This window comes from Natrix helvetica (genome assembly GCF_964273705.1).
Source record: "Natrix helvetica genome assembly, chromosome: 3".
Classification (NCBI taxonomy): domain Eukaryota; kingdom Metazoa; phylum Chordata; class Lepidosauria; order Squamata; family Natricidae; genus Natrix; species Natrix helvetica.
In genome coordinates, this window is record NC_138549.1 from 135,048,329 (window position 1) to 135,071,953 (window position 23,625).

At 38.2% G+C, this 23,625-nt stretch overlaps 1 protein-coding gene across 3 annotated transcripts in view; it reads left to right on the forward strand.

The window, feature by feature from the left end:
• Positions 1 to 359: 359 nt before the first annotated feature.
• The window catches only part of CTTNBP2NL (CTTNBP2 N-terminal like), a 33,005-nt gene continuing 9,739 nt past the window's right edge, over positions 360 to 23,625 (forward strand). The window contains exons 1-2 of one of the 3 annotated variants that reach the window (XM_081947262.1): positions 360 to 1,012; positions 8,616 to 8,723. In XM_081947262.1, coding sequence (XP_081803388.1) covers positions 881 to 1,012; positions 8,616 to 8,723 — 240 coding nt within the window. In that variant the 5' untranslated portion in view covers positions 360 to 880. Of the gene's footprint in view, positions 1,013 to 1,378; positions 1,419 to 8,615; positions 8,724 to 23,625 lie in introns of those variants that run through there. The other 2 variants (XM_081947260.1, XM_081947261.1) reach the window with 2 other exon arrangements.

The following is a 23,625-nucleotide window of genomic DNA, read 5'->3' on the forward strand; positions in this document are numbered from 1 at the left end:
AGGGAAGCCCATAGGCGAAGATTCCCCTTTATCCTTTTGAATTAAGGTAGAATACACTGAAATTGCTGCTGCCCATGCACCATGGACCACTGGTCCTTTGGAGGTAACTGGAAAGACACCCGTTGTGTGGGATTTTTCATGTTTGCTTTCTGACAACAAACCATCAAAACAAGCGCACTGAAGAGGGGAGTAAACCCTGCTCTAGTCTACATCAGTACCTCTGCTAACGTATTTTATCTTTGTAGTTTGAAAGTCACTTCCAAATATTTTTCCCTTAGTTATCAGCATCATAAATGAGACCGTTAAAAGGACATGAACTAGATATATTGATACAAACATACACACACACACACTCAAAGACTTTTTTAAAATCCACGTTTAAAACAATTTGCTCTAAAATAAACTGGAACCACTTTTATTAGGAGTCTACAAGCAGGAATCCACCAAGAAGCTCAGAAGTCTCAACAAAAGGAATAAAAGTTGCAATACTCTAAAGCGCGACATCATCTCGCTTCACCGGCATTTATCTCGACGGCAAAATTTCAAAACCAACTCAAGAAAACGTCCGATCGAACGCCTGAAAAAGCCTAAACCCGCTTCAGCTAATTCGGCTGCGCGAAAACCTTTCTCCGGAAATGACGTCTCAATCAGAACTCCGCTCTATCTACTACTACTTCAACCACGGCGAACAAAAGGGTTTTTTTTTTCAAGCCCGTTCGGAAACCGACGTACACACCCTCCTCAAAAAAAAAAAAAAAACCACCGATCCCAGCTTCTGATTGGGTAGAAAAAACGTTGAAGGGCCTGACTATTTTATCGTGTCCGCCCCTTCCTTTGCCGATTGGCCGAGTGCCTCGGCTTCGCTGGACATCGGTTGGTGATGGGAGACGTCAATCTTGGACCGCTCGAGAAGGCTGGATGGAGAGTGGGGCTGAGTGGGGACGTTGGCTTTGGCTGCGACGAAGGCGGTGGCGGCGAGGACGACGGCTGCGGGCGTTTGGCCGAGCTCCTGGTAAGTCGACGCCGGATCGGAGCTGATATGGCAACTTCGGGGCCTTCGGCGGGCAGTGGCGCGTCGGAGCATCCCCGCGCGCGCGCCTGTGCCGTTGGGAACCGGCAAGGGGGACGGAGGAGAAGCGGGAGCCCCCTGGAGGCCCGTTGGCGGAAGGGCCCCTCTGCCCGAGAACCGTGGGACGCAAGGGAGGGACAGCCGACGTGCTTCAGACTCGGGAGGACCGCGGGCTATTGTCGCGGTAGCCGCCGTCGCAGCGCTGGGAGCTGGAGTTTTGTCAGGCTGGAGGCTGATGCATTAGGGGTGAAGGCGATGGGGGCTCGAGGAGGGCCTGGGCGGGTAGAGAGAAGGTGAGGGGCTTCACAGAGGGGGCTCAAAGGAAGCGTGTTCAGGCTCGCGGACGGCAGTAAGTGAAATCGCTCCGTTTTGGGTTTGTTTTTTTAAAAGGGGGGGGGACGCTTGCCTCCCTCCCTGCTGTTGTATAGAAACGGGGCTACGAAATCTGAAGCTTAGAAAGCAAACCAACCCAGCCGAGCGTTTTAAGTCACCGGGCGGGCAGATCGATATCTAGCCGTATATAAGATGTGAAGTGGCCGTGAGAATCTAATAGTTGGGCGATAAGGGCGGGGATCGAGTAGATTAATTTCTTAGGCTTGGCTCGGCTGCTTTCACAATTCCTTCTGGGAGTTAAATTAGGCAAATGCTGCTGAACCTGTTACTCGCATTATAAGACCCAGGGATGCTGCGGTGCGAAATGTTTCTCTGGATCAGGAGGCATTGTTGTGGCCGGGCAAGTTTTTAAGATGCCTCCGGAAATGGAGAAGTATATGTAGTTATTAAGGTTAAGTTATTAAAGGCGAAAATTAAACAGCGAAGTGTGGATAGATGCGTCTGAATAACCTCAGGAAATAGATTGGAGGTACTTATTCATAGGAAGGAGAAAGGTAGTATTTATACACGGTCAGTCTTGTTCGGGAAAACAGTCTGGACCCAGGAAATCATATTTTTGAGTTTATTTCATTTTTATCTAGTTTATAAGATGACTGCTTTGGGTTTCTTTTTGCACCATATAACCAATGTCTGTTCAAGATTTGAGAAATGCCATGGTTATTTTTTTTAATAGCCTCCTGCTGTTATGCTGTTTTCGTAATAAAAATAATATTTAATCATTTACTGTGTAGATAGCCATATACCATCATAGGGTACGTACATGGAAATATGTGTTTTCTTTAAAAGAAAGAAAAAGAAACTAGCTTGCTTAAAACTATTACATCAAACTTGAAAATTACCTTCCTGTGTTTACAGAAAAGCTAATTTGAGTCATATTAAAAATATTTGCACTCATTAAACAATTCTGATTGCTTTTATCAGTTTGTCATCATCAAGTCCAGTATCTTTGCACATAATTATACATTATCTTAGTAGTTGTTGAAAGTATGCTGAGTAGCTAGAAGGGCGCAGAAAATAAAAACCAGAAACTTTTTTCTGAATGTCTGTAAATCAAGATGCTACTGCAATAAGATATAGGATATTGAAAGTTTTTAATTTGAAATAATAAAATTAACTGCTGGTAGGGATGTATCTAGCTACATATTTTAAATATGTATTCCATATTCTGATGAAATGTTTGATATTAATGTTGATACAGCTTGTACAGTATGTCTGAAATCAATTTTCTCCAATACTTTATTTAATCATGCATTTTATAACCCATGGGTCAATGGGGTGGATGCTGTCTAGTGTCTGATTTTTAGCACTGGCAAATAACTGCTGAAATGATTATTTGCCTGTATCTATAAACATATACAGGGACTTCAAATAGACACAGTGATTTGTTTTATGCAAGACATAATCTTTAATTCAAGGATTTATTTAGTGATACCTTAATAGAATAGTATTTTAGTATTGAGATCATCACTAAATAATCCTGAATGTGTTATTTCTTCATGTTTCTTTCAGCTTTCAATGTTGTTGTATCCATGTGCCCTGCCTCACACTGGCTATGAAGGGGATTTTCAAAATGAGCAATTTAGTTTGTCAAATGGAGATTTAGTTACAGGTTTCAGATGTAATGTTAAAGAGTGTGTGCATATAAAATAACTATAAATTCTATTTCTATACATTTTTTCCCAGCCAGCTAGGAATAGATTATATTTCTATAATAAAGGTACTTTTTTCTATTGCCAAAAGTATATTTCTAAGTGGAGAATAAAAATGTTCTTCTGTCAGTATAGATAAAAAAAGCAGATTCATATACAGTCCTAGAAAATAGGTACAGTATGGGATACTAAAAGCCATTGAAAGGCAAGCTTGATTCTCAAAAGGTTTCAAATCTAGAAACATTGATATAATGTAAAATTAATGTTATCAAGATTTGAATTGATGGGATGGCTTGTAAGAGGTGAAATTAATGTTTAAATTGAAAGGAATCCTTACACTAGCCTTAATTATTATACCAACAATACATTATACAGGTTTATATACAGTTGGCATATATACAATGGCTTCCAATTTATATTAGTTAATAAATTAGGCTGATAAGATTTCCCATAAAGATACTGTATTAGCCATCAGATGGGAAGAAACTTGGCAAAACTTTTTTATTTATTAATGCTTGAAAAAATTGTATCTTGTTGCTGCCATGAAACACAAGGAAGAAAGGTAAATCAGCAAAAAATAGGACAGATTTCTAAGGAATGTGAATAACTAGGTATTTGGAAAGAATACAACAGAAGTGCAGTAAGTCATTCCACCAAATCACTGCAGTTTCATTCTCTCAATTTCCATTTTTTAGCATATAGAAAAAAACACTTCTTAAAAATTTCTCTCTCTCTCCCTCCCTCTCTCTTTCTCTCACTTTCTCTCTCCCCCCCCTAACGTACTACTTCATGCTGTGTTATTGTTTAAATCATAACAATCTATTCTGTCCAACTTCCATTCTTAGTATAAACAGACAAAAAAAAATCTGATACTATGAATCAGGACGGATATGTCAGAAAATTCAAGCAGTTCTTCATTTCAGCACCAGCTTATTATTTGTGGAAAGTTTGGGTATTTCTAAGTTGTATCATTTAGCCTGTGTTCAGAGTATTCATGAAGTAGTGTTTGGTTTCATTGAGAACAATCACTAATTTAAATTCAAAGGCTGCATAGATGTGCAGTCTCTGTCTCCAGTGGCTTAGATTTATGGTTTGGTAACACAGCTGGCTTTTCCCAAAACAGAACTGAAAAATCAGAGGGAGAAAAAAGGACAAATGGCAGAGAATGAATGAAAAAAGTTTACCTGTTTGCGGCTAGATTGTTCATCAAACATCTTACCAAGCTTTTCAGTTCTTAGCTTTAAACATAATCCATAAGGAATAGTGCATGTGAAACTTTCAGGAAAAATTCAAATAGTAGAAAAGCTATTAAAAATGTGTGTAAAAGAATGCAAAAACGTGTCTATAAAACTATGTGCATACACACACACACACGTATTTATTGGGGTCCCTAGCCTTGGCTGAACTGTTGACAACTTTAGGCTAACTTCATTGTTTTTGAGACCATTAAGAAATCTTAAAACTCAATTCCCAGAGGAAGGTAGTGTCAACCCACTTCCATATTGTATCATTATATCCATGAAGCCACTTGAAGTTGAGCTCAGTTCAATAAAGATTTTATTTATTTGAACTTAATAATTGTCACATGCTACTGCTTCCTTTATGTTTAAAAAGTATCTTCATAGGTCTAGGGAAATATTAATGCCTATGCAAATATATATTTTTAATTCTTCATGTGAAAAATATGAATTCTGTCAGAGACTGCCAGAAATGTGAAAAAATTAAAACCTCAAAAGAGTTATCATTTGTTTAGCATAAGACTATTGTATGTGATTGTGGATAAGCTGAAAATTTTAGTGACCAGAATACATCTCCAAAATCAAATCACCCATAAATATATATGATAATTCATTTTTAAAGTAACCATATGCCCCATATATGTTCTTCAATAAGCCCACACACTGATACAGGCTGTTACATTTTTAACCAAAAAACTCCATGAAAAATGCAATGTAGTTTATCCACAATTTGAGGATTAGTTTATCAAAAAATTGATTTATCCACAAATATATATGGTATATATATTTGGTTATATTCTTGTATTATGTGGGATGTATGCGGCAATTATATTATTTTCTTATTAAAATAAGAGGGGGAAAATCAGATTGGAAATAAATTGCAATATGAATTCAGTAGGGCTATATCTTGGGTAAATTGATATTGGATTGCATCCTAAATTAACAGTTTAAAATGCAATTTGATACCAATAATCCATGAAACTCAATAAGACTGTATTTGAGATGATTGTGTTAATTACAGTGTTATTGCAAATAAACATTAATTCAGTATGAGTAAACTACCGGCATCAGCATAAATGAACAGACTATTTTAAGTCTTCAGATTGCAAACCTTATTTCTAACTATTTCATTAGACGAGGTGACTTTTCATCAGGATGAAGGAAGCTACATTTGTAAACTTACAAAGACGTTATGATCTATACTGTATATCAGTGATGTGCAGTGAGGTTTATGGCTGGTGAGGCTGGTGACGTCATCAAATTATCATCATGAAGGGAGGACTGACAACTTTCTCACTCTGTGTGTGTGTGTGCCTGTCTGTCTCTGCCTCTCCCCCCTCTCTCTGGGCAGCTTGACATGATTAAGGCTGTTCTGCTCCTCCTTTGCGCTTCTTGCCCACGGGCACACGCTGCCCTCTTCTCTCTAATAGAGCCAATCCGCGGGGGGGGGATCCCCCTCACGTTCCTCATCTTCCCGGATGGGTTCCGAACCAGCGGAGCCTCTTCCTCCTTTTTAACCAGGCGGCTATCAGAGAGAAGAGGGCAACGCATGCCCGTGGGCTTGTGCAGCAGCCGAATCCTCGCCTCCTGTTCTTCGGCTGCTGCACAAGCCCAAGGCCATGTGCTGCCTCGTGCTTGCTGAATCCGGCGCGGCTTCAGAGAAAGAAGGTGCGCGAGAAAGCCCCCCCCCTGAATGTTTGAATAAAGGAGGCTGCAGGCTCCTTTGTCCTCAACTATGCAATCTCCTTTCGTTCTCTGCTGCCCAAATGAGTGAATAAGGCAGAGGGAGAATGAAAGGAGATCGCGTTGGGCGGGGGGAGCGAGCCAAGCATTCCGGACAGAAAAGATGGATTTCTTCCCCACCCCAATTGGAAACGAGGAGTCTGTCAAAGCAAGGGGCCGCCCTGCTGCCCCGTGCTTTGCTGGGCAAGCAAAATACCCCAGGGTCACGGTGGCGGGGACAGCAACTCCTTCCGCTGCGCTGCAGAGAAGAGCCACAGGAGGAGGAGAATGGGACCACGTGTGCAGGAGGCAGCCCTTCATGTTGGCTCAGGAAGGAGGGAAATGGGACCACGTGTGCAGGAGGCTCCTCAGTGCCAGCCTCAGATTAGCGCTGTCGCGGTCCCCTTCATGTTGGCTCAGAAAGGAGGGGAATGGGACCACGTGTGCAGGGAAAGGGAACCGTGGCTCACGCTGATCTGAGGCTGGCCCTGAGGAGCCTCCTGCACACGTAGTCCCATTCCCCTCCTGCCTGAGCCAACATGAAGGGCTGCCTCCTGCACACATGGTCCCATTCCCCTTCTTCCTGCGGCTCTTCTCTGCAGCTCAGCATTTTGCTTGCATGAGCAAGAAAGAGATGAAAGAGAAAAGGGGAGATTTTTTTTTTCTTTTCATGATGTGAGCGGTGAGGCTCTGGTTCTCCTGCCTCCCCTGACTGCACGTCACTGCTGCATATTCAGTATCATATGAATGTCATACCATATGAGCAAGTTTTACCACAAGATACAAGCAGATCATTTCACTGTAATTTAGATACAATGAATTTTAATAAAGTTTTATGTACAAAGCAGCCTTGTTTCAATAACAGGACAGATTTAAGATAAATCCCAGTTGGGTATTTTATAGCAAAGATACTTATAAATAGAAAAATTGTAGTTAGTATAGTTTTATATTAGCTATTTCTTACTTCTATGGCTTGTTAACACTTATATATGAATATTGTGATTTTGAATTTTTGTCCGGTAATGTTAATGTAATGCTTAACAAACAAATCTTTAATATTATTTATGTTAATTTTTGGAAGCATCATTTCATCAGGGGTTTTCAAATATGTCCTGTGGTTTTTATTTTCATTTTTCTAATATCAGTTAAGAGCTGGTGGGGTTTTCTGTTTTTGATACACAATTTTATTTTTGTACTTCTTGCATAGAAAAGATTGTTTTAATGTGTGTGTAGAATAAAACACACATTATTGATACTGTGTGTTTGTATACCACAAGTTTCAAATGCTATCATTTTGAAAAGAAATCAACCAGTATTTTGAAATATTTAAATATTTACTGTTTTTAAGAGTTTTTCCCAGAGTGAAACTATCTAAAATACATTAATTTGTTGATTTAAATTACTTGGCAAGTTACTGCTTAGTGAAAAATAGAGTGGTTTCTTATTTTTAATTGTCTTCTAGTAATTTTAAAAACTTTCTGTAACAGTACTCTTTTTAAAAAGTTCATATCATTTTTTTAACAATTATAAATTTCTTGGAACATAGTTTCTAAAACCTAAAAAAACCTTTTTCCTGCTGAAAAGTTTTTTTTTAATACAGCTTGTATTGCTATTTATTTTATACAGAAATGATTTCATTGTAGAATGTGTTTGAACTATTGTAACAACTTAAAATATGTATATAAAAGGTTTCATTAAAAAGTTTTTCAACTATGCCTAGACAATCAATTTGTTTATTAATAGTTGGCATGATGACAGTTTCAAATGTGCTGTTACAGTGGATTTTACATAGGCACAATAGTAAAAAGAGTAATAATGTGCTTCATTTGAAGAATATCTGCTGAGACCATTATTCTTTTACTCTCCCTGCCTTTCAGAATTTGAAATTTGAGTTAATATTTTACTCTAACTTCTGTATGGTAATCTATTTAATTCATTGGAAAAATCAATGAAACCATACTTTTAATATTCTTATATGTTTAGTGCTTATGTTTAAAAGCACTGCAACTAGAAAAGTATTACACCTCAAGCAAAAACAACTGCACTTTCATTTTTTCAGGGTCTGTATGGAACAATGCAAATATTTGCAAAAAGTTAATGGTGACTGTGGAGCACTTTGAATGCAATAAATTCTCTCTCAGATAAAATGTGCTCCAGCAAAGACTATTTTTCTAAAAGACAAAATAGCTTTTAGAAACCTTGAGGTGGTATAAGAATTGGTTTGTCTTGTCTGCCGATTTCGTTATAGCCCTTTATATATTTTAAATTATTCATTTAAATGTAGATTGAGTCCACTGTGGCAGAGATCTTAAATATTTATGTTGACTTCCAAAAGAATTCATGTGTTCTATCCAAAGCAAGTAAAGCATACATACATCATTTTGTGAGCACATGAGAAATGGTAAATTATTAGGGTTTTTTTCTCCAAGTAGTTACACTGGTCATGAAAAGGAGTAGTATTTAGGAAACATTTGTATTGTATTGCATTTTTAAAATAGGCTTAGTACAAATAGTGTTTGACTAAACTTCCAATATTTTTTCCAGGTATTCAAGATGAATCTCGAAAAACTCAACAAAGTTGAATTACTGACACTTTTCAGTATCCTTGAAGGTGAATTAGAAGCCAGAGATGTTGTCATAGAAGCTTTAAAGGTAACTTATAGATATTTGGAGAGGTGAAATATAGCAGTTCTACTATATAAATATTATGTAACAAATCCTGTAATAATAGTCTGTACTTTGGCATTTGATTAACAGCAAAAATAAATGATGTAATGGATGAAGAGATTGATTATGAAAAATAAGGACATCATATTTTAATAAAAAATAGTGTGACTTGGAATTTCTCGTTCTCAGTGCCGTCAATGTGTTTCTGTTAAAGAGAAGATTTGATAACCAAATCTTGGTAAGCTAACAATGTTGTCTCAACAGGCAGGAATAGTAATATAGATTCATGTCCTACATACATTTAAAAATGGTTTCTCTTTATTTTCTTCTGACAGTATTTTTGTAATTCAGTTGATAAGTTTAGTGGCAAATATTGAAATATATCGCTAGTTTTTATAATGGTAAAGTTTGGCTTCTGCTGGATTTTAATTACAGTATTTGCTTTGAACATGGATTAATATCCAAATTGTTTGGATACCCACATATATGTATCCCCCTCTTCTCCCACCCTTTTTCTCATATTACTGTGATAAAGACTACAAATTGCTGATGATTGCATTTTGTCACTGCTATTTACTATCTGTTTCAAGTTGACTAGATCTGGGTTGAGCAAACTCACTTGGCAACTGAAACATACAGAACATACCTTTTAGCTGCCATTTAGAGTAGCAGTCAAAAATTGGGGGGCTCAGATCTGAAACTGCCTTCTATTACTTCATACATATCAGTTTCCTCATATATATTTTTTTGCAAGTTTCTTATTTTTTCAAAATAGTGTCTAGGCACTGGATTTCCTTTCCTTTGCATGATTAGAAAGAGTGACAGTGAAATCAGTAGAAAAACTTCGTTGTTAGTTTCGTGATCTTCTTTTTGTTGCCATAATTGTTTATGGTATATACTGGCTCCCTTTTTTCTGTACTCTTATTTATCTTGTCAAAATGTTAATTTGAAGTCTTTTATAACTTTTATGCTTCTTCTTTGGATGTTTTCCTAATAACATTTTTCATGTTAAAAAAAGGGTTTTATGGTCTTTAACACACTTCTAGTGCTTTTATTGTGTTTGAGGACTGCTATTTATCACTACAGTGTCTGTCAAAAACTGCTTCTTTTTAAGATTTCAATTTTTTTTTTAAATCTATGCGCATTTTGACCTTCAAAGGAACAACATCCTAGCCACCCTACCCCCCTAAAGTTTTTATCATACTTGTTGAGGAGATTATATGTTGTCACTTCTAATGCTTCTTGCCTGGCATTTTCAGCTATAATCCTCTGTCTTTTCAACTGGCTATTTTCCTTGGGTTTTTTTTTTAATTGTTCTTGTCCTGTTCCTTTTTGGGTGAGTAACATTTTCCGTCTCATTCCCTTTGAATGATTCATCCTAAAGTTAATATTCCCCAGTACATGTTGGCTTTTCCTAGGGTCGTTTTAACATAAATTGGGCATATTAAGATATGTTGATCCTCTCAAAATGTTTCTTTATGTTATTCCTGGAACTGTGGATAACCATTAGAAGTCTAAACAAAACAAGAATTCTGAATCTTGTCCCTAGCTACAGAATTAAAGATGATTTTCACAATGCTTAAGGATATAATGTTTTCTTGTTGACTTTTTACAATGAATATTTATTTATGGACAATTTTATTTGACAGTACTTGTGGTAGAAATACATTTTTGTCTGCCTATTAAATCCTTCCTAAGGATCTGATATAGGCAGATGTTGTTTAAAAGTATTGTTTCAAATAAAGCTGCTTTTATTGATTATGATTTTGTCAATGCTAATGGTGTTCAAGTGATGAACCAAATGTTTTGGGATGACACCCTATTACTATTGATACTTCTTTGCTTTCTTTTGTTCCAGTTACAGGTCTTTGTATTTTGTGATTTTATCTATATTCTTAAAAGTATTTTGAATCCTGAGCATCACCAGTGGGGGATGAGGGATGACAGCTTAAAACTGCTGAAAGTTAAATGGAAGAGCAACAAAATGATTAGGGGACTGGAGACTAAAACATATGAAGAACGGTTGCAGGAACTGGGTATGTCTAGTTTAATGAAAAGAAGGACTAGGGGAGACATGATAGCAGTGTTCCAATATCTCAGGGGTTGCCACAAAGAAGAGGGAGTCAAACTATTCTCCAAGGCACCTGAGGGTAGAACAAGAAGCAATGGGTGGAAACTAATCAAGGAGAGAAGCAACTTAGAACTGAAGAAAAGTTTCCTGACAGTTAGAACAATCAATCAGTGGAACAGCTTGCCTCCAGAAGTTGTGAGTGCCCCAATACTGGAAGGCTTTAAGAAGATGTTGGATAGCCATTTGTCTGGAACGGTACAGGGTTTCCTGCCTAGGCAGGGGGTTGGACTAGAAGACCTCCAAGATCCCTTCCAACTCTGCTATTGTATTGTATTGACTGTAAACAGCAACTGATGACAGAAGAATATAGCCTTATCCACCAATATGCTATTTCATTTTAATTTGCTAGTCTTTTACAGTCTGCTTCAACAAGAGAAAATTGAAATTTAAGTAACCCGCTTTATAAAAACTGCTTCAATGTTTAAGATGTAATACTAAAATAAGTGTAAATAAGTTTATTTATTTAGCCAAAGATCATAAAATAGAATCATAAAGTACTACAGAAAATTTTTAGAAAAGGAAGAAAAACCTCAGGATTTATGTAAAAATAGGTTTCAGGTTAATATTTTGAACAATATCAGGAGTAAGAACACCAGTAATTATATAGTGTTGCATTTTTATGTCTGAAATGAAGACAAGCATTGATGTGGAGATTTGCATTGTTACTGCTTTAAAGGGCTTCTGGTTTTATCTCCGAAATATGCTTCAAAACCTGAGAAACACAAATATAATACCTGTCTCCAGCTTCTCAAAGCAATTTTGTTTTTTGCCTGCCCTCCCATGAGCAATGGAATTTTTGGAGATCAAATCCAAAGCACTTCATTGTTTTCCTGCTTTGCTAAGAATGTAACCAGATTCAGCTTTATTATTATTTTAATAAAACGAGGGTGAATTCCCAGTATTGTATATGATAAGCTTGACTAGAGGAGGAAACTAGCCAGTGCGGTTCATATAAGTTTGAAACTATTTTTAACTATTAATTTTTATATATATTGTAAAGTTTAATTATGCAGAGGTGTAAGATGCTCTGTTACCTGTATTTTTACTGGAACAGGTTTTATTCAGTTGATTAAGATTGATACATGGTTAGCCAGATACATTTTTAGATATCTTTATTTCCTTTTAAAATATTAGTAATTTTCCCTCCCCCCCCTTTTACAAAAAAGATTATTTCTTTGGACTGGATTTATAAGTGGTTCAGCCTCTTGTTTTGTTTTGTTTTTCCTAATTTAATCTAGCCAGTCAGTAAACAAAGTTTTGTTTTCTCACTTCCCCTCATATTATGATCGCAGATTGTATTTATTTTCAAACATCTGTCTCTAGAGAAAACTAGGAACTGAGGAAATTCGAGATTATGCAGCAAGCTATTTAAAGGAGATTCCGTTTTAGAAGAGGAACTTTTCTACAAAACTATTTGGAAAACGTAGAGTATAATACAATTTTGAAAAACACAATAGCTTCTTTATATAAAGTGATATTGAAAAAGATTCACATAACAGCTGTAGAATTCTGCTTCATACTCAAGTTTTTATTTTTCAACTGATGTAGATGTATTACATATTAAAAATATTCACTTAAGTCTGTTTTTAACCTGTGTGGTAGGCAGGGGAAAGGAGAAACACTATTGCTTCCTTAAGACATAGAATAATTTGTTTCATCAGCTAAACATCTCTTAGGTTTGTATTTGCAGTAGCTTCAGTCTTTAGCCTCCATGTTCTATTTTGATGCTGATTAACACTCTTCAAACTGATCACAAGTTTTATCCAACTAATTTGATGCAAACTATCTAGGAAATCAACTTATGGTTCAGCTGTAACTGTAGATGTTTTTTAAACAAACACAAAAGCACAAATCTTGATACAATTTGGAGCCACTTTGATGCTGTATTGGTGGAAAGATTTCATAGGACACCATATTTACAGACACCTTGCCCTTGTGCATCCAGCAAGGTAGAATCTCTTGATCGTCCTTTTTATGATGCCCCAAAGCATGTTCAGATCTCCTCAATTGTTTCCAAATACAAGGGCCACACTGATAAATTTTATGTTTATTACTTTTTAAGGGATGCTAATCCCACACTCACATATCAGAGGTCCAAATATCTTCAGCAAATTATACAACAGGGCAAATATAATTAAATTTGTTGCTTTATCATCCTATTAAGTTCTTGTCCCTTTCTAAATAATGAATTATTGCATTAAACTGTTTCTCTTTTATGTAAAAGCTGGCCAAAAATTATAGTAAAGGTAGTATTGCGATATAAATTTGATTATGGAAACTGTGAGGTTTCTAGTTTCTTTTTCCTAGACTACGAAGTTTCTTTTTGCTGCTATTTCCCTTTTTTAGAAATTTTGTCTTTCACAGTTAACAAAAAACAAACAGTATTGGATTTGGGGGGAGGAAGCAATTGTGCAGTTACATAGTGAATCTATTTTACAACATTTTTATTCAAATACTTGATGTAATGTTAACTGCATTTATTTATTTATTTAAATTTATGTAACTCACAAATAAAATTAAAAACAGATAAAAGAGTTAACCAGAAGCATAAAACTCATGGGGGAGTGCCAACGTATAGTTCTTTAACATTATGGCCATATTGCAATCTTTCCACCTCCAGGCCTGATGACATAGTAGAGACCAGTAATTTTAAAGCCAATGTAACCTCAGGGGGAATGATGTTCTAAAGGTGCTGCAGCAGAAAAAACTAACGTCCTGGATCCTGTCAGATGGAACTGCTTTATAGATGGGAGCCACAATATGTCATTTTTGCCAGACAAATGTATGTGACAAAAACAGATCTGCTCCAGAGCTAGTAATAGATTAATTTTGATACACAAAGTGTTTATGATTTGGACCTTACTTAAACAGTGATGATTGATTCACATTATTCCTCTTTTCAAAACAACATGAAGATATTAGAAATAAGGAGAAAAGCCTTTTTTGAAAGGAAGAAAAATAAAGAAGGAAGGAAAGAGAAAGAAAGAAAAAAGAAAGAAAGAGAAACTAACTAGAATGTCCCATAAAGTTTTACTAAGTATTTATGATAGCATTTTTACTATTCTGATTCATAAAATGAAACAATTCAGAAATGGAAACAATAAAGTGAAGTTGCATGTTCCTATTAAACTAATAGTAAGAACAGAATTTAATCAATGTCTTGGTAAAGGAATGCAATTATAGAAAATAAAGAAATACCAGTAGGTTTCCCTTAATAAGGATTAAAATCAGGCTGGTAAACAGAATAAAACTAACCTAAAACTCTATATATCCAAAATATAATGTTACCAGAATTAGTTGTTCTTGACTTTTGACTTCTACATTTCATTTTCAGCTTCTAGTCAAGTCCAATGTGAAATACAGAGAATTTCAGTTCCGTTTTAGGTTAATCACAATATCCTTCCTCACACAAAATGTTGGTTAATTTATCATTAAAATATATGCTTTATATTATAAAACCAAATGTATTCTTTTAAAAAAAGAACTTTTTAATCAGTTTTCTGTTCTGACATGAAAATATATCTCAGCACCTTACATGTACTTCTGAACTTATGAGATGATCGCAACAGCAAGTCAGTGTGCAGGGCATTCGCTAGATTAGAGAGCTTCCTTAGCACAGAGTAAGGTGAGTGTGCTTTTGGAGAAGAACCTGGTCTGAGTCATGCTTTTGGCATCTTGATTAGAATATGCCCAAACATACATATATGCCTACATACTTTTACATATTATTTTTGGAATTATAAATAATAGCTTTGGTGGGAAATTGTTTCTACAAGACGTAACGTAAAGAATTCCATTATTTCACAAATCGGACACTAGAAGGGACTAAAGATTACAGATAGAGGAAAAACATTCTAGCAATACACATACTAAAGGATACTTTTGAAGATTGAAATCAGAAAATAGTCACAATATGAACAAAGCGAGTAATTATGTCTGCCTCTGTGAATAGACAGTGTCCAAAAGATGCTATTGAAGAAATGACAGATGTAGAATAATTTTTATCTGACATGATGGAGATGATATCAGCAATGGATTTAGAACTGATAGCCATAAAATGATTTAGAAAAGAATATTTCACTGGATCTACAAAAGAAATTGTCTGAGCTTTTAAAATTTAAAATGGGAAATACAAATAAGAAATGAAGAGAGTGACCTGGATAATTTTTTCCCCACTAGATTTACAAATGATGCTTCTTATAGCTTTGAAGTAATCTGTGCGATGCAACAAAGAAGAATTTAAGAAAAATCAAATCCTATGATAATATTTGAATGAACTAAAGGTTAGGACTATTACAAATAAAAGGAAAGAATACAAAATTGGTTTATTTTATCAAATAAAATAAGTGATATTGTTACTTCTACTTATCTTTTTGGATTTTATGCTGATACCAGGACTGAAAAGTTTAGCAATCAGCATCCTGAATTTCATCCAGAAGCAAAACAGTGCAGCTTGCAAAGCAGAAGTGTTACACTGCTGTATTAAATCAAACCCACTGCCAACCCCCTGTGACCACTGCATTCCGGACCTACTGAAGTTTTCAGGTAGTCTTCAACAGCAGTCCCATTGCAGTAGTCAAGCTGGGAGACCACTCAGACACGAATGATATCTGAAGAATCCCACATTATAGGCATACCAGATAACATTAGACAAAAGTATTCCTGACCACATTGATGTGTATACATTGACATTGGTTTGTGTTGATTGGCAAATCAATGCATAATGTGAATTGATGTCTAGACCATCAGAAAAGCACTACATTACAAGTACAGTTAATTTTGCTCTATTTTCTGATTTCTATTCTCATCAGATTTTAAATACTCATAACAGCAAGTACTAATTCTCTTCTGAATAAATCACTAGTTTTATGCAGCATTAAATGCATCTAATCTTTACTTTCCGATTTACTGGTAAGAATTTTATATGTGTAGAAACATATAATCTAGTTTTGTGGCTAAATCATAGATTGCTTCAAAGACATAAGTGAAAGCCTCTACTTTAGAAAAATATACTCTTTGTTTTATTATGAGAATATAGCTACCTTTGAACCATTTTCACAAAGAGTGATTCAGTAGAACCTCCCAACTCCTGCTTTTTTTAGCAAGTGATATAACTCCTAGAACAATGCATTACAGATTGTACCGAGGATGTTATTTCCTTCTATAATACAAATTGTTAGCTTGCTTTTCCTGTAGTTTTGACAGCTGTATTGTTTAAAAGGATCAGTCAAACTAATGCTTTATAGAGCCACTGTTTAAAATTAAAGTTTTTATAGATACTGAAAGGCCTACTGTATTTAATTTAGTATGACTTAAAGATGTGTTTATATTCATAAATCTTCCCAGATGTGAACTACACATGCATGTAGCAAATACTTAATACAATTACTAGTCTTGCAGAAGACAAGATTGCTCTATCAGAAGAACTCATTTTCCCCTTTTACATAGATTCTCTAACCAATAAACCCCCAAACATTGGAATCATGAATAGGTTTTTGTTGTTATTTAAAGTAGCTGCCCTTGGTATCAAATAGGGTGAAAGAACTTATCTTTTGTCTCATATCTCCTCCTCTAAAGATAATGTGACAAAATTACTGTAGAAACCTTTTTTGGGTTTTGTGAATGTCTGCCTTGAAAAGATAAAAGACAAATATACATTCTTAGGAAAGGCAGTTATTACTCATGGAATGCTGATCACACGATTGCTATGGAAAATCCCATCAACATTGCTTTGTAATGTCAGCTTCCTAATACAAGTGTCTGCACAATCAGTGTGAATATTTGCAGGAGAGAAGCTTTAATAGCTAGTGCAAGCTAACATGCCATGGCTCTCTTCTGGCAGAAATTTTGAATATGCAAAGGTTGCATCGAAGACAGTGTCATTTAAGTAATGTCCATGTAAAGAACTAAATAGAATTTGACAAAGTATGAATACTTCACTTTAAATAACACTTGAATAATATCCATAATTATCAGAATTCTAGATGCTTGCCCTTTAAACTTCCTTTATAGAAACAAAGTAATGATAAAATCTCTGATGCTTTTCAATCTCAGCTCTTCTTTCTAAGCTATCTTAAGTATTATTCTCTGGTCATCTTACTACGGACAAGTTTGTTTCTTTTTATATATTGGTGCATTGCTTATAAGGTTTTTTCCCCAGTTCCTTTTAGTTGATTGTAATTGTATTAAGCAAAAGGAAAAAATATAATAATTTCCAAATATATAGATCATGTATCTTATTTGTACCAAATATTGTTTATATATATATATTCTTCCATGTTGACTCCATGCTTAGGGGCACATGAGAGAGTGATATTTAATGCAGGATGCATTGTGTGAGTGTAAATATGATAACATAATGTTGGTTATAACTGTGTTTGTGTTTATCAGTTATATGTTTGATAGATACAGAGGACTTCAGCAATGAACAAGGTTTGCTATGACCATAATTTGAATTGTTTCTATTTAACCTTTTTATGCTGCCCACTCATAGTTTCTTGAGAAATTTATCTATATGCCATGCAATCAGTATTCTTTCTACACTTAATATGAATGTTTATGAGGATTTTCCGGAGCGAGAGACAGGAGGCTCCAGTGGATGGTATTGTCATGCCCATTTGGCCACGAAACTGGGATGAAGCGGAAGCCTCTGTGTTCCACTCTTCTCCAGTTCATCTAAGTACGGCCAAATAACGAGACCTATTTTAAACTTCTCCTGCGATTTTATCTCTACTGCAACCTCCTTGCTTCCTTGCCTCTGTGAATAGCTCTCTGCTCTAGCCTGTAAGTAGCTCTAGGTGGTGTCCTTCCTAGCCACCAGGGAGTGTTACTTTGTATCCCTGGGATCAGAAAGAGCGCTAGAGGTTGCGGCGGCCATTTCTGGCACCGCCAAACACAAGGCGCCGATTCCCGGAGCTTTTGGCAATCGGGAGGCTTGAGGCTCGGGATTTCCAGCCCCACGGCCTCCCATCGCTCCAATTCAATGGAGGATGACTTTGGTGGCTGGGATTCGAGCCGGGGCAAAGTGCGGAGCGCAGAGAAGAGCGCGAAAAAGATTTTTTTGAATTGTGGGCACGCTGCAGAGCAGCGGAGAGCACACAGAGCTACATCGAGCCGAGGCAAGCCGAGGCGCCAGCCCACACACACACACCACTCTCGGTGTTTAGGCATTAAGATGATTAAGCAGGTCCGCAGGGACTGTTATGTTCCCATAGCCCTTCTCTGCAGCCTGTTGGGGAAGCTCATATCCTGCTTCGAGGTAGTACTGTGGGCACGGTTGCACGCCAGGACTCTGCAGTGGCGACTCCTACCATTCCAGAGGGCCAACAGCTTGCCGGCCAAGGTCGAGGCCACCCCTCAGGTACTGATCTCTCTCAAGTGGTGGCTGTCCCCAGCCTTGCTCAAGGGGTACAAGTTCAGGGACCAGGAACGACTCGTCCTCACAACGGATGCCAGTTTCTTCAGCTGGGGGGGGTGACCGTGGGATCCCAATTGGCGCAGAGTCGGTTGTTATGGCAGGAGCTCCAACACAATATCAACTGGTTGGAGCTCCGGGCGATCCATCTGGCGCTTCGGCACTTTCGGACCTCCATCGAGGGCCATCACATCCTGGTCCTCACCTGGCAACATGGCAGCCAAGGCCCACATCAACCGACAGGGCGGCACACGGTCCAAGGTACTGCACACCGAGGTGATGTCGTTGGGCAACTGGGCGGAGAGACACCTGCAGTCAATCCGGGCGGAGCACATCACGGGGATCGACAACCATCAGGCAGAGGCGGTAGACAATGGAGACTGGAGCCTATCCCTGGAGCTGTTCCAGAGCATCTGCCAGAGGTTCGAATGACCAATGGTGGACCTCTTCGCCACTCCGGCCAACTCCCAGCTCCCTCAGTTCTTCTCTCGGTTCCTAGTTCGGGGAACGGAAGGGGTCGATGCCCTTCGCACAAGATGGCCAAAGGGGCTGCTGTACGCATTTCCTCCCCTCCCCCTCATTCCCGGGGTAGTTCAGAAGCTAGTCAGGGAACAGGCAGAGCTGATCCTGGTGGCACCTCACTAGCCGAGGAGGCCCTGGTTCGCGGGTCTCAAGATCCTGTCAGTGTTCCATGGCGGATCCCGGAGGGGGAAATAGAACTGCACCAAGGGAAGCTTATGCACCCGGAGCCACACTGGCTGCAACTAGCCATGTGGAGATTGAACGGGAGCACCTGAGAGGGGCCCATCTATCCCTGCGGGTGATTAGAACCATAGAGGCCATGCGCAGGAAATCCACCATGAGAATCTATGATTCCACCTGGACTTCCTTCGTAACCTGGTGCCAGGCAAACCAGGTGGAGTCCATCAGGGCGTCAGTTCCACAAGTCCTTGAATTTATCCAGGACAGCTTGGATAAAGGGCTCACCTGGGGCACTGTGCGCAGGCAACTAGCTACCCTTGCCACGATTCTCCCAGGCAAGGGCCCGGTCCCCCTCACCCAACTACCTGTTGTGAAGAGGTTCCTTCAGGGGGTCTCCAACCTGCATCCTCCAGTGGTGCATAGATTCCCCACGTGGAACCTCCCCACCGTCCTACAGGCTCTCATGAAGGAGCCCTTTGAGCCGTTGAGGACGGTTAGCCTGAAGCACCTAACTCTTAAGGTGATGTTTCTAGTCGTTGTTACGTCGGCTAGACGGGTTTCAGAGCTAGGAGCACTCTCCTCCAGGGAGGACTTGTGCATGTTCCACAGCAACAGGGTTGTCTTGAGGTTAGATTCAGCCTTTCTTCCAAAAGTGAATTCCATCTTGCACCGTTCCCAGGAACTTGTCCTTCCGGATTTCTGTCCAAACCCAGTTAGGGAACGGGAACAGCAGTGGCACCGGTTGGATGTTCAACGGGCCCTGTATTTACTTGAAGCAGACGGCCTCCTTTCGGAGGTCAGAGGCTCTTTTCCTATCCTTCCAACCTTCTGCCCTGGGTAAAAGGGTAATGTATTCCACCATTAGCAGGTGGATCTGCTTAGCCATCTCCCTGGCATATGAGTCCCAGAAGTTGCCGCTACCGGCTGGCATCACGGCTCACTCAAGGAGCACCACCACCTCGGTGGCTTGGGCCTCCCAGGCCCCGATAGACAACATTTGCAGAGCGGCTACGTGGGCCTCCCCATTACCGTTCATTCGACAATACAGGTTGGAAGCGTTCGCATCGGCTGATGCAACGTTCGGATGCAGGGTGCTACAGCAGGTTATTGCAGACCATTAGTTCCCCGCCCATGGGACTTAGCTTTCGTCGGTCCCATTCACTGGAGCCTCCTGTCCCTTGCTCCGAAAAATGGCAGTTTATCTTACCTGAACTGCTATTTTCGGAGCTCGGACAGGAGGCTCCAATTCCCGCCCTAGGTAGTAGGATAGCTGGGGTGGTGAGAGTTCTCCTTTGTGCCTTGTTTTCAGGGGGAGCTCACTTCGATGAACTGGAGAAGAAAGGGTGGAGCACAGAGGTGTGTCTTCAGCTTCATCCCAGTCTCGTGGCCAAGTGGGCGTGAGAATACCATCCACTGGAACCTCCTGTCCGAGCCCCGAAAATAGCAGTTCAGGTAAGACCAACTGCCATTCTCAGACATCCATGTCATGATTGTCCCAAAGGTGCTTGTTTCAAATGGCAACTGGACTTTTTAAGCTTTTGAGAAATGAAATATTTTCAAGAAAAATCAAGAAAGTCCAGTTTCCATTTGGGGAAAAAAAACATCCTTGAGATGTAGATCATGGATTTATATTAGCCCTGAAGAACTTGATAATTGCAGTCTTAAAGCACCTGACCATCCTTTGAAAACCAGTGATGTTTTTTTTCTTCCATTTTGAATGGGAAATATACCAAAATGGGCTAAAATAAACAGGCTCAACCCTATTAATTTCCAAATCCTTCTGTTCGACTTGGAGGAGGGGGGCAGAGGAAAGTTCTTCACCTTTATCATGAATGTCAATATTGACAATCCCAATGCAGTGGAGTACCCCAAGGCTCTGTTTTAGGCCCAGTACTCTTCAACATCTTCATCAATGATTTGGATGAGGGAATAAATGGGGAACTCATCAAATTTGCAGATGATACCAAGCTGGCAGGAATAGCCAACACTCCAGAAGATAGGCTTAAGATACAGAAGGATCTTGACAAACTTGAACATTGGGCATTGGGCACTATCTAATAAAATGAAATTCAATGGTGAAAAGAGTAAGGTTCTACATTTAGGCAACAAAAACGGAATGCACAGGTACAGTATAGGTGATACCTTACTCAGTAGTAGTAACTGTGAAAGGGATCTTGGAGTCCTAGTGGACAACCATTTAAATATGAGCCAGCAGTGTGCAGCAGCTGCCAAAAAAGCCAACACAGTTCTAGGCTGCATCAACAGAGGGATAGAATCAAGATCACGTGAAGTGTTAATACCACTTTATAATGCCTTGGTAAGGCCACACTTGGAATACTGCATTCAGTTCTGGTCGCCACGATGTAAAAAAGATGTGGAGACTCTAGAAAGAGTGCAGAGAAGAGCAACAAAGATGATTAGGGGACTGGAGACTAAAACATATGAAGAACGGTTGCAGGAACTGGGTATGTTTAGCTTAAGAGAAAGAAGGACTAGGGGAGACATGATAGCATTATTCCAATATCTCAGAGGTTGCCACAAAGAAGAGGGAGTCAAACTATTCTCCAAAGCACCTGAGGGTAGAACAAGAAGCAATGGGTGGAAACTAATCAAGGAGAGAAGCAACTTAGAACTGAGGAGAAATTTCCTGACAGTGAGAACAATTAATCAGTGGAACAGCTTGCCTCCAGAAGTTGTGAATGCCCCAACACTGGAAGTCTTTAAGAAGATGATGGATAGCTATTTGTCTGAAACGGTATAGGGTTTCCTGCCTAGGCAGGGGGTTGGACTAGAAGACCTCCAAGGTCCCTTCCAACTCTACTATTGTATTGTATTGTAGTTAATATCTTTCCAGCCCTACCCTGTCTAATACACTCCTTGTCCTCTCAGAAAATCTAAAGGAAATGGAAAAAAAAAATGCCAGTACTGATGTAACTCAAACTGAAATAGATGGAGCTACATCACATATAGGCAAAGCAGAATTTCAAGACAGGGGTTTGAAATATTTTGTGCAGTTTTTTAATGTGATTTTTAAGCCTTACACTACATTTTTCATGCTTTGACCATTTTAGCAGAAAGTAGACTTAGGCTCCACAATTCATTAGAATGGCAGGTTATCTTCATCTGATTTAATTGGCAACTTCATTGGGAAATGGGAGGGAGACCTCAGTAGGATATCTATTTCATTTTAAGTATTTCCGTAGAATAAGGAAGAGAGAATGAAATCATTCCCAGTAGGATTTTTTCTTGCTAACATCTTCATATTTATGATTTCAGTGTTATCTCTTTGAAGTTATGAGAATATGAGCAACACATATTTGGACAGAAACATTAGTATTTCCCCCACTTTTCATGGGGAAAAGTTCACCACAACCACCACACAATACTGAAATCCAATCACAATTTGTACTTTGAAAGGAGAACTTTAATTAAGGATACCCAATTCAGAGGAGCTTTCATATATCTAGTTTTATTAAACTCTAGATAGCCTTAGAAGTTTAAAATATAAACAGAATATTTTAGAACTCTCTAGAATACTGATTTATTCTTTTGAGCACTTGTGGTTTTCTTTTCTATATTTGTGCAGAAATTAAGGGTAGAAATGGGGTTTTCCATCAATAGAGATGCTGTCTATGTGTTGTTTGGCTACATTTTGCATCATTCCTGAATTTTGGTTGCAACAGTGCTTAGATTTATATACCGCTTACAGTGCTTTACAACCCTCTCTATGTCACTGCGTTAATTGGTTTGCTAGTCAAACTAAAATGAATAGTTACTGATGAATTACTGCGCAGGTCATAAGCCCTTATCAGCAATGATTTATTGCGCATGCTTAACATGTTTATATACATCACACATTCCAGAGACTTTTTTTTCCTTTTTGATCTTTGTCCGTCTGCCAGGGAGCTGGGAGACAAATTGCTTTTGCCAAAATGTAACAATTAGATAAATTTGTTTTATTTTCTATTTTATTATTTTTGTATTAAAGCTTGTTTTTAATTTTAATTAGAATATGTTTCTGGGATTTTATTTTATTTTTCGCTTATAGAAGATATGCCTGTTTGGAAAAGCCGCGGTCTAAGCCTCACTAGTTCAGGGTGAAATTTTTCCCCTGACACTCTAAGCAGTTTACAGAGTCAGTATGTTGCTCCCAACAATCTTCAATAATATTGATAAAATTGTAGATAGTAACTTTTGAAATTACATTACATAGATAAGACCTGTTAAGTTTGTCACATGTATACCTCAAAAGTATAAATTACAGTTGTTTCTTTTAATATCTTTTTTGTGACTGGAACTGTGAACAAAAACCTTGTTACCCGTTTCAGAAATTCACCATGAATTTACTTACATGGCTGTTCTTTATGAATTAGCTTTTATTTTATGTCATTTACAATAAAGAGCATCTCAAACAAGCTTCATTCCTGGTGAGAAATGTCCATATTTTCTTGACAATAACTTGATAAAAGTACCCAAGTGATACTATTTTTTCGAATTTTCAATTAAGCCTACAGCCCTGAAATTTCCCAGTGTTTGCCCAACCAAGTCCTAAATTGCTTTGATTTGATTTAACTTTTGGGATGCTGTCAGCTATTGTGATAAAATATTGTAAGCAAGTCTAATCAAGTCAAGTATACTGA